Below are 12,541 nucleotides of genomic sequence, written 5' to 3' on the forward strand. Positions count from 1 at the left end.
TAGTCTTGAAAAAAAGATGCAACATTTTTCTCCAAACAGCTTAATTACACAGTGAAATCATTTCAAAAATCAGAAAAATATTCTCGATTCCTATTCCGACCCTTTGGCAACCGTGACTCACCCGATTTTGATTCTAATTCGTCACTTAATCATCAATTTCTGTATGTCACTGGTTTCTATATACTGTAAACTAAAGTATGTAAACTATATTGACAACCTGATCGAGGTTTTTTTTATAAAGCTTCGATAGAGGCAGAATGGGAAATGTTTTCGCCAGTATGTTGTGCTCAGGAAGCTGAACGGTTCTCCAAGGTTGTAGCTAAGCTAGTACTATAAATGGATGGTAGTTGTAAAAGTGTGTTCACTGTTCATGACTGCCGGAAAAATTTCCAATTAAAGAAATATTGTATTGGTCTTAAAGTATTAATGCAGCTACTAGAATGTTTATCTCACTTAAACTGAATGAAATAATGTGCTTCTTAAGCTGAAAAGAAAAAATAAAGGAATTATTAAGATTCGATAAGAATCTTCTAATAATAATATAATAATATTTATTTATAACCCACAATATACAATAGAAAAACTGTGGAGTAAACAAAAGGAAAAGAAACACTATAAACATACGATTCCATAATAATAAATTAGCTCAATTCAAAAATGGCCGAAGAGGGTCAAAAACACCAATCGTTTGCTGAGTTTTAGAATATAGATCTGCAGAAATCTGTTTCAGTTGTGGGGGTGCATCGACACTGTCAAACTTAGAAACAATTCTATGGTTCTGATACCACCGTGTTGTATTGTATCAGTAGTCAATAGTCAGTATTGTATATAGCAGTCAGACGCTTCTTGACTACTAAGGTCCCTGCGTCGGCCCTGCAGTGCATTGCTGCAGCATGATTCGATCTCTGGGTCCCGTATTACCAAGCTAAGGTCAAACCCACTGCGCCACCACAGGACGCCGATACCACCGAGGCAAACGCAGCAGGTATTTAAAGTACTTGGAATATCCGAGTGCATTTTCTTCGTTGCGAAGGAGGAAAGCAAACCCAGAAAAATAAAAAACAACAGGGGCACAAAAACTAGAATAAAGACGGCAAAGTCCTTTTCGGTTATACTGACCACGATTGGGTGAAATTTTTCCGTAGCCAACCCGCATACTTTTCAGCACGCTGGACGTAATAGTGGAGCAAGTAGTCAAAAGTGACGAGAAAAAAGATAGAGCTAACCATTTAATACTTGCTGAACATGGTATAGTTGAAGTGGTATAGTTTGAATGAATTACATTGTCAAAAGCACTAGATATATCAACGGTAAAATAATACAGGGGACTTTTTTGAGCAACAGCTTGCTTCGTTAGTCGACTCACAATATGGTGAGCTTGACCGCAGCCCTTACTTTCTCTAAAACCAAGCTGGAAGGGCGTAAAATCGTACTTGGAGTTAATAGCCGGAATTAGTACATATTCAAATAGTCTACTAACAAAACCAGACACAGTGATAGGATGGTAATTAGAGCAAGGACTAGGGTTCTTACCCCTCTTAACAATGGAATGTGTACAACCGGACAAAAAACTCTCTGGCACAATGAACTGGGCCAAGCACATCTGAAGCTAACTGCAAAAGCTTCTGTAGTTCAGGACAGTCATAAGCAAAAAACCTGAAGAAAAGACCATCACTATCGAGAGACTGAAACCTATTCATTTGCTTAAGAGCTCGGAGCATAACACCAGTAAAAATAGGAGTAAAATACAAGAGTAACACATAAGAGTAAAAATAGGAGTAAGTCAGGAAAATAGAACGATAATCGGATGCCTATTATGCTGAAAACAATTCTAAGAACTTTTCTTTCTCAGGACGCTGACAACCTTGAGAATAATCTGTGGTTGTGTTAACTTGGCTCTCTGTAACCTGGGTCCTGCTTTGTTTTTATCGTGGCTAGAAAGCCTTGGTGTTATTTTAGCACTTTATTTCGCGATATAGCCTTGTGGTTTTGTTAGTTATTTTGTTAGTTATTCATCCGACTTTATGAGATATTGTGAAACTAATTGTAATCGAATAAATCGTGCTTTTCTGAAGCCCAGCTTTTCTGAACATATCTTCCTTTTTTATTTCCAAAGCACTTAAAAGAATTTTATGTTTATGCAGTCAAAAAGGATTTTATAACAATGGATTATGGTGTAATTCCAAAGAATGTAGACAATTGTTTTTGCCATGGGACGCTAAAAAGTATTTTTTTAAGCCCAATTTGACTAAGTCTATTCTAAAATACATCGGCAAATGCAAGTACATCGGTCAACACTCAAAACTCAAGATTCTCTCCACCAGTTGACCAGCGCTTTAAAATCAAAACAGGAATGAATTCTTCAATTTTCAGTTTTTCAACTTCCTTTTCAGTTTTCTCGTCCTTTATTACGAAATTTTTAAAATTGGTCCCTCAGTGACTCGGTTGGTTGAAGTAAAAATGTGAATAAAGGCCGCTCAAAAACCATAATCATAAAGTTAGGTTAAGACTACCTCTCTGGCTTAAAATAGACTGGAGTCTATTTGTGTTTTGCCATTACTACTACCTCAACTACGAATCATACTACTACTACTAATACTACTTCTATTGCTACTGCTACTGCTACTACTGATATTTCTATAGTTTTTAAAACAATTAGTCTCCGGTTGTGTGATTTTTTGATGGATTGTTAATTTTAAATTGGTATGCTCTCAAGTAGTGCATAAATCGAAAATATTAATGTTTTGTCTGTTGGATGTTTGCAGGGGTATTGGTTGTGTCGGTAAATGGGAGGAATTGTTGGTAGGAAGAGTTATTGCGACAGGAGCCGTGTAAGGGTAGGATTTGTTTTCTTTTTTTCTTCTCCTTTCTTTCTTAATTTTTTTCTTTATTTAATGATATTGTATATGTTGTTGGGACTGATTTACCCCAAACAAGTGAAAGCTTAAGGAGGGTTAAGGTTTTTGGGGATAAACTCTGTATTTAATCTTTATCGTAATTGCTACTACTGCTACTATCACCACTACTACTACTATCAACCCTACTACTACTGATAACTAATCCCAGCCCTAAGCCGCTTGAGGCTAATACAGGTGCAGCCACCTCTCCTCCACAGAAATTTCTTCAAAAGTTCAAGATAATTCGGATTTTTAGTTAACACTAATACAAAAAATATAGTTTAAAACTGGGAAAAGGAATGTGTTAGAAAATGTTTGAAGGAGCAGAAATGAAAATTAAATTGTTATTTTGCAAGACTTATTCTCGATTTTCAATCTAAGATTTTAAGACTTTTTTAGGTTTGAAATTTATTTTAAAATAATGACTAATTTTTACTGTATCTTGACTCTAGAATAAAATTAGAGTTTTTAGCTGTTGCCCCACTCAAAAACTAATTTCAAAGATGTAGAAAAAAAAGATAAAGGTTTGAGAAAAGACCTTAAAATTTTTGTAAGGCCGGTGTAGCTATCATTTTACACAAACATCACGTAATGGCAACAGCTATTTCATGGTCATTCGTGAGTAGTGGCACATCTTCACGAGAATGAAGGGGGGAGGCAATGAACCACCTCATACGAAGTTCCTATTTCCATTACTCTTTCGTATTATCTTTTTCCACGTCCTGTTTTTTGCAGGCCCTGAATCGATTACCAAAGTTCAATGTTTGGTAATCTATCATATTTCACCCGTAAAATATAACATTACTTTCTTTATAGAAAGCAAAGTATAATGTAAAACATATCACAAATGTATAACGTTGCTTTCTTATACCGTTGCCAATTAAACGTTGCCTTCTTTATAGCCTTAGAAAGTGGGATTAGATCACATTTTTCACACATCTTAGTGTTTAGTACATTTTCATTCAAGCGGTGGTATTTCTTCCCATTGCCTTTACCTTTTCTGTCAAATACGGAAAGACGTAGTAATCTACTAGTAGTATTATCAGAAGTGGGTGGGGGAGAGCAAATATACTTGACGGGGATAGAAAATTTGATGAATTTCATGCATTTGGATTCGGTATTAAAGTGGGATTATTTATCAAAGCTTTCTCGTGTTGCTGTCTTCTGAAAAAAGAATTAGAACAGACTAGGACTATTTCTGTATTTTTCCTTAGGGTTAACGTTACTTCAAATCATCTTTGTATTTTCAATTACAGACCTCTGATCTCCTCCTTTCAATATTGGCTAATTCAAATGAAAACGTTGAAATTCGTATTGCGTCATACCTTGGAGCGGTAAAATGCCCAACATACTCAACAATGAAAAAGATACAAGAAGTTCTACAAAACGAACAAATTAATCAAGGTAAGACATGTAACATGGATGTAAGGCGTATCAGAGCATTTTTTTGTGTCATGGGGGGGGGGCGTGTGCTAAAATTGAGAAAAGGGCATTTTATGCCACTATTTTTCGATTTCTCGAAGGATCTCCGAAAGTCTCTTTGGAAAAGAGCCCTCTCCCGCACGCTTCTCCATAAAAAGCAACTAAAATTTACGTAGAATGCACAAAACCGATCAGAAAGTGAACTTAGTCCATCTCTTAGAAAGAAAAGCATGTAGCGTGTAGTGCTTCTCACGTTACGTACGTAATTGTCTATGTTAAGTGGTTAAGTTATGATGTGTATAATCTTAGAGTGTATGATTTAAATTCTGTAAATCTTCTCACTCAAAGCAAGTCCTTTCACACTGTCAAAACCTTTAAAACCATTATAGTTATTGTTTAAAATCAGCACAAGCAAACTGTTTAAAGATTAAAAATGCGATTTTGAGAGATTTTTGATCTGATCAAGTGTTAAAGGCTTTCAAAGAAAAGTTTATTATCAAATTGTTTGTTTATTATCAAAAATATTGTTTTAATTCGTAAGGTATCTCGTATTTTAGCAGTAATCATACCTATGACACATATGGTTATATTTCCGTATTTTTTATGGATTAAAGGTCCAAACATATGTAGTTTTTTCTCAAAAAAAAATTTTCCCCCAGAGTCTCTATACTCAATTATTTATTTTCTAGTTGGCTCGTTTATCCAAAGCCACTTGGACAATCTAAAATCCAGCTCTAGTCCCGGTAAGGAAGAAATCAGGAAAATGGCTAGATCCGTATCCCATGGACGATCTTTCCCTTTCGATTTCAGGAAATTTTCGCGCAATTTGGAGTTTGACTATTTCTGTACTGAGAATAATGCAGGATGGGATGCAGATTTGAACATAATCTATTCCCCAGAATCATACTTACCAAGGTCTGCCTCGATGAATTTTACGTTGGACCTTTTTGGCCAATCGATGAATCTCTTTGAGGTAATATGCTTTATTTCTCTAATAAATTTTGACATACCTGAAATAAGGATGCATGTGCTTTAGAAATGGAGATTTCCTTACAAAAATATTGACTGAATCAGAAATAATATTGACTGAGTCAGAAATAAGTTGTCTTGACTTATTGATTGCCTCAACCATTGTCCATCCCCTAGATTCGGTTTGTCAAACCTCTTCCATCGATCGGTGGTAGTTTGATCGAGGTAGTTTGGGCCGTTTTTAAGTTAAATGGAAATATATGTTTTAAAGCTACAGTATATCATTTTAAGGCAAAGCTCTCATTCCTAGCTCTTTTTTCTGCTTATTAAACTTGCAAAATGAAAAATTATCCGCTTTTCAAATTGTTTACCCAAAACAAAAATTAGATATGGAAGATGATATATATATATATATATATATATATATATATATATATATATATATATATATATATATATATATATATATATATATGTATATTATATATATATATATATATATATATATATATATATATATATGTATATTATATATATATATATATATATACTAGCTGTTGGGGTGGCGCTTCGCACCACCCCAACAACTAGTTGGTGGGGGCGCTTTGCGCCCCCAAGCCCCCCCGCGCGCGTAAGTCATTACGCGCCATTGTAGTTGTGTCCCTGTGTCCTACCTGTGAACATAGATAGATATATATATGTTTTTAACTAAGTAAAACTTGCGAATATACAACATTCTTCGCTGTCCCATTGTCTGTGCATATAAATAGATTGTCGGGTTTACCGACTCTTGAACATGCAATATATAATTGTCCATGGGAAAAACAATCCGTATTAGGATCTATACCTCATTATTCTAATGATTGCCCTTGAGCTTTGTTGATGTTGATTGCTAATCGGACATTCCCTGTGTCCCCGTCGTCATTTATATATCCCCCTGTGCCCCCCGGCGTCCCCTTTGTAGTTGTGTCCCTGTGTCCCGGTCGTCATTTATATTCCCTATGTCCCGGTAGTCATTTGTGTCCCGGTCTGTATATACATTCGTTTTTGAATTGGTCTTTTTTTTAGTTTTTAGTTTTTACCTTTTTTAGTTTTTTAGTTAAACCTCATGATTCTACTGATTGCCCTTGAGCTTTGTTGATGGTGATCGCTAATCGAACTCATTTATATATCTCCCTGTGCCCCCCGGCGTCCCCGTTGTAGTTGTGTCCCTGTGTCCCGGTTGTCATTTGTATCCCGGTGTCCCGGTCTGTATATACATTCGTTTTTTTAGTTTTGTTTTTCTCCTTTATTTTTCATTTTTTTCCTTTTTTATTTTTTTTCTTTTTTATTTTTTTTAGTTTTTTAGCTTTTTTAGTTTTTTTATTAGTTTTTAGTTTTTTTCTTTTTAGTTTTTTTGTAGTTTTTACCTTTTTTTTTTAGTTTTTTTAGTTTTTTTTACTTATGTCCTGGTCGTCATTCATACTCCCTGTGTCCCGGTCGTCATTTGTGTCCCGGTGCTTTGTTGATGGCGATTGCTAATCAAACATTCCTTGTGTCCCGGTCGCTTTCTCTTTGAGTGTCGTCATTTATATTCCCTATGTGCCGGTGTCCCGGTCGTCATTTGTGTCCCGATGTCCGGGTCTGTAATTTCGTCAGTCGAAAACATGACGTCAGTCAACACACAAACATGACGTCACCCGACAGACCCACACACACACAGACAACTTATTTTTATATATATATAGATATATATATATATATATATATATATATATATATATATATATATATATATATATATATATATATATATATATATATATATATATATATATATATATATATATATATATATATATGGGCAGCCTAAGGTATTTTGGTCTAAGAAAACGATCTAGATAGGTCAGATGTTTCAGAAAATTCGTCAAGAGCCGTAATTTTGGAAAAAAAAATATGTATATGAGTGATGTCATTTTTATATACATCAGTATTGCAATGACGTTCGTTGTCACACCTGTCAAACCTATGTGGTAAAAATTGAAGATTTTAATGTATGGAGAAGTTATATTAAATTGTTTAAAGAGCAAAAAACTGGTAATGAAAAATATTTGCATATATTTTGACAAGGGATTACAACAATTCAAAATTTGACTTGGTTTAATAATCAAATATCTTTGAAAAGACTTCAGTAAGAAAAATAGCAAATTATCCAAAATTTTCTGCGGTTAGAAGACGAGCGACAATTTCTTATTGTCGATATATTATATATTATATCAATATATATTATATTATATCAATATATAGAAGCCTTCCATGTGCAGGGGTCCTATATATATATAATATCTTACAATCCATATATCATTTATAAATTATCTTCTACGACATTTACGAATTGTGTGTAGTTCCTTATTATTATGATAATAGTTGTTATAAAGATTAATAGGCATGAAAATGATAACAGGCTTTTTTTCGAGATTTGAAACTATTGCGAAAAATCGGTTTCAAATTAGAAGTTCAAACTATTCTCCATCACTAACTACAACTTCTTTCCTATCTTTGTGATAATTTTGTCCTATATTTATAGATATTTGAAGTTTATGTGTTAGCGTCCTTTAAATACGTCATTTTTTCTTTAGACTACCACTCAAAATACATTTTATCTTGAATTTTAGATTGGCGGTCGCTTTGAAGGCCTTGAGTACTTGATCGAATCTTACTTTGGACCAGAAGGAATTTACAGAGCAAATGAGGTTTTGCCTACCGCGCAAGAGAGATTCGGTAATTTGAATGAAAAATTCTGGTCCCGTTTCAACTCACTTCTTCGACCCAAGAGAGCAGCACCGGTAAATAAGGCTGAAATTGAAGCTCTGGGTAAAGTTGTAAGTGCAGGTTCTACTTAAAAATTTTTGCTTAAATTATTATTTCTATCGTTTCCTTCTTCTGTAAATTCTTGATTTTTATGCTTGTTTAATTTCCTATTTAATGTTTTACTTTTTACTTCTTAGTTGTTCTTTTTCATTCTAAATTGAAGGACGATAAATCATAAACTTGTCGTAATTGGACAAGTATAGGAACTACGTAATTAAAAATGTGTAGGGACTGAATTAGAATGATAGTCAGTATAGCTGCTGATCAGATACAATCAGAAAGAAATTTCTGGGTCACAGGGTGAGCTTCATCCTCCACCCTATCCGCCTCGGCAGCTTTTCAGGGAATCACGTATGTTCTGTATTTTATTTATATACCCTAATTACATCATTTGTCTTGTAATCATTGTAGAATTGTGTCTCATGTAGTACAGTGCATAGTGTTCAATCTATGTCTCAAACTATTTTTTGGCCTAGTTTCACCAGCCGTTGGACTATTCATGTTTTTTTTTTATGCAGCTTTACTAATAGTGATTCTTTCTAGTTGGCTAAGATTCAAAAGCTTACTGATAATTTATCTATTTTATTAAAGAATTAACGACGCTTCTTGACTACTAAGGTCCCTGCGTCAGCCCTGCAGCGTGATTCGATCTCTGGGTCCCGTATTACCAAGCTAAGGTCAAATCCACTGCGCCACCACAGGACGGCTTACTGATAATATTTTGGGCGTCTATACCTGGAAATTATAGGCAGTGAATACTGTTTTCTGAGGCATATCGGTTTTTTTTTCTCAACGAGTACCATCAGAATACTTTGTATGGGTCCAGGAGTTGATTGGATTCTTTCAGTGAAATCATAAATTCCTATTTTGCATCCGATAATGATCATTAGCCTCATATTAGGACTGCCTTTAGAATTTCCTGCTTAGATAGTTTATTTCCCAACCAAGTGAGTTATATCCCCCATCCCTTCATCCTGCCATAGTCTTAAGATTAGACTAAGATAGTCTTAAGATAGACCGTTAAATTGGGTGTATCACTAGGTTTAAGTGGCTTTAATAAGTGTCTTAAGATTAGTTAAAGTGTCTTAAGATTAGACTAAGATAGTTATAAGATAGACCGTTAAATTGGGTGTATCACTAGATTAAAGTGGCTTTAATAAGAATTTAAGCTGAAACTTAGGATTTGATTTAAATTTGCAGCCATAATTATTATAAAATATGGTAAATTATAAAATGAAAATGAAATGCTTAGAAAAAAGAATAAATCTGACGTCTATAGTGAGCAAAGCGCAGAAGAGGGGGATAAAGACTGGGCATATTGAAGGCCGTACGACTTCAAAAAGAATCAAAATGAATAGGTGAATTAGAGAAAATATTTTTTTTTTTAAAAAGCACGGGCCTATACTTACCAGATTTGTTAGTATATGCTTGTTTTTATTGTATATCCGGGCGAGTGATTCAATTCACTTTTTAGTGCATCTGATCAATCCTTTTCGTGACAACAATTGAGCTAAAGTAACCAGACAAGCCCTAAAGGAAATGAAGGGCACAGGCTTTTTTCGAGTCTAAAAGATTTAAAGACCGATATTAATTTACTCTATAATAACTGCTTTAATCAACGTTGACATAATGACATCGGTTCTTAGTATCTACCAATAAGAGGAATCTAGCACTGTTTGTTTTTATAATTTTGATATGCCTGTAAGGGGTAACACAAGATTTTTTCTCCGGGGGGGGGGGATTTTAAAAAAAAATGCCAAAATAAGCAAAATATATGAATAAAATAAGGAATTATTGGTGTAATCACAAAAATATCAAAATTATGAGGGCAAGGGTAGGGGTTAAAACCTGATTTTACACCTGTCTGATCTGCAGTTAAAAGGTAGAAACACTGAAAAGATTATCGCTCTGTTATCCCCATAAATAATTCCGGCAAAACGTTTCCACGTTTTGGTATCTTCTTTAGGTTTTTATGTTGTTTATTTTTTTTTATGAAAGTAAGAAAGTTTTTTTTTTCAGATGAATCTGGACAAAACTTTCTATAACCCACCTAAGGGTGATTTTTTCCTTCGATTATTTGGCGCTGAAGTTGCAACTTATTCCTACAGACGGGGCCTTGATGCCCCTGATGCTGACATTATTTTTGATCAAATCTTCCGAGTGCTTGGTAATTTGATCGATGGAGCTAAAAATCAACAGGTAGATTATAGATTATATTATAGATTATATGATAGATTATAGATTATATATAGATAGAATGTAGATTATATCAACAGGTAGATTATAATTGCTTCACTTTTTAAGACGCTGAGAAAAAAATCAAATTGAAAATTAAGCGTGGCAAATATATAATGATAATGAAGTTAAGTGAAAGGTAACCCCTGTCTATACTAAAGAAAAGGCTTAAAAATGGTCTGAAACGCCAACAGAAGTTCTGAAGAATATTGATCAAAGTAAACTATTTTTTTTATATCGTTTTCAAACATGTAAAATACATCAAACTTAACGCTACCTAGCAAACGTTTTGATAAATGGCGTTAAGTTTAGTTTCAAAAGCGAATATTTGTGATTAAAGTGCCATTTAACTGGACAAATCTCTAATATTTAGGAAAGCTTGAAGACAACCAAAGAAAAGATACAATTTCTATGTATATTTTTTTATCGAATTCAACAGCCTTGAGATTTATCAGCTTACCTAGCTATGAAAAAGATGAAATGTTGGGTTTTTCACGAGAAAGTTAGTCACGGGTGCGTGTGTATTTATTTTTCCTTCTTGTTTATTTTTTTCCCACTTTCAATTCCACTGTCATAAAATGTGGCAAGATAATACGACTCAGAAATTTATAGTGTTTTTACTAAGTTTCAAAAGAGAACGTATTGCAACAAATTGTCGTTGTATGCCGTTTTTTGTCAAAAAACGGTGATTTTGAGCCAAGTGAGGTCTAATAATATACTAATACTAACTAGTTGAATTCTTTTGTGTTTTGTTTTGTGTTGCCGTTTTGTGTAAAAAAAAACGGCGATTTTGAGCCAAGTGGGGTCTAGTAATATACTAATACTAACTACTCGAATTTCTTTTGTGTTGCCGTTTTGTGTCAGAAAACGGTGATTGTGAGCGAAGTGGGGTCTAATAATATACTAATACTAACTACTCGACATTCTTTTGTAACTAGTTAAAGGTTTGAAAAAAAAGAAGCAGTGAAGAAGAAAAACTGATTTGTATCTGATTTATGAGGAAAAATGTCACGATTCAGCATCGTACGACGCAAATAGCAAATATGAAAAATCTGTTTTTCTTATTTGCTTGGGAGGGCGTAAAGAGGGAGGCTCTGAATAGATTGAGATGCAGGTGGAGGGTGCGTAGCCGTTTTCGCCTCAGGTGGCTTGGTGCTGCGGTGAGCTGTTAGTAGTAGTAGTAGTATTTTTCTTGTCCTGTGGAAACGTAAGATAGATCTCATTATTATGTATTAATGGTCACTATGATGTGGAAAGTGCAATAAATCTTAGGCAATAGACAAATAATAATAAGAAAAGTTTGCTATGGCGTGGTAGTCTTCATTGGGATCCGCCCCTCTCCGAGTCTATATAATCTCATTCTATGCCTCAAAAGTTATTTTTTTAGTCCACCTTAACACTGATCCCGTCAGTTTTTTTTAAGTTACAAATATAAATACTGGATGCTTATAAACAATGCATCTTTGTAATAAATAATATTTTATCTCGTTATTCTCTTTCGTTTCTTATTTTCCTTTCCTTCTGCCTCTTTCTCTCTCATTCTCTTCTGTCTTTTTTTCTCTTTCTCTTTTGCACTTTGTATTAGACAAATCAGTTGGAAATTGACAATTGTATTTCAGCGGTGAGCAAACCCATGTGATAGTTCATCCCTTTTGTGGCAAACCTCCGAAACACCGTACCATTGCGGTGTTTAATTATTGCGAATCCGAATAAAGAAAATACTTGCAGAATTTAAAAAACAACGATCGGACTTGCTTTAATTCAGAGCTGGAAAAGAATTTCAAATGGGTGTCCAAACCCCATATTCGGCGTGGAAAATATAATTTTTTCCAAGAAATTGTTTTCATTGCAACAGTTCATCTGTCACTATGCAGTCGTTCTGTATTTTGAATTGTATTTCAGGTTGAAATTGCTCGGTCTGTAATGTTCCTTGATCGTATCTCTACATTTCCCACTATTGCTGGCCTTCCTCTTCGTTTGGCTTTGAATGGTACTGCCAGTTTGGCTTTGGACTTTGAAAGCCAAATTGACGTAAAAGCTATATTGCGAGATCCAAAGACAGCCTCCCTTGGACTGACAATTATCCCCATGTAAGTTACCATTTCTATTCGTTGGCTTTATCAAAATAGGACAGTATTAAGACAGGCACGAACGAACAACTTTTTTTT

At 34.3% G+C, this 12,541-nt stretch overlaps 1 protein-coding gene across 1 annotated transcript in view; it reads left to right on the forward strand.

Annotated features, from left to right (window-relative positions):
- The window catches only part of LOC136034972 (apolipophorins-like), a 69,543-nt gene that overhangs the window by 47,282 nt on the left and 9,720 nt on the right, over positions 1–12,541 (forward strand). The window contains exons 11-15 of the mRNA XM_065716531.1: positions 4,154–4,301; positions 5,009–5,292; positions 7,943–8,149; positions 10,158–10,337; positions 12,276–12,463. Coding sequence (XP_065572603.1) covers positions 4,154–4,301; positions 5,009–5,292; positions 7,943–8,149; positions 10,158–10,337; positions 12,276–12,463 — 1,007 coding nt within the window. The remainder of the gene's footprint in view (positions 1–4,153; positions 4,302–5,008; positions 5,293–7,942; positions 8,150–10,157; positions 10,338–12,275; positions 12,464–12,541) is intronic.

The sequence above is a fragment of the Artemia franciscana genome, chromosome 13, assembly GCF_032884065.1.
Source record: "Artemia franciscana chromosome 13, ASM3288406v1, whole genome shotgun sequence".
Lineage (NCBI taxonomy): Eukaryota > Metazoa > Arthropoda > Branchiopoda > Anostraca > Artemiidae > Artemia > Artemia franciscana.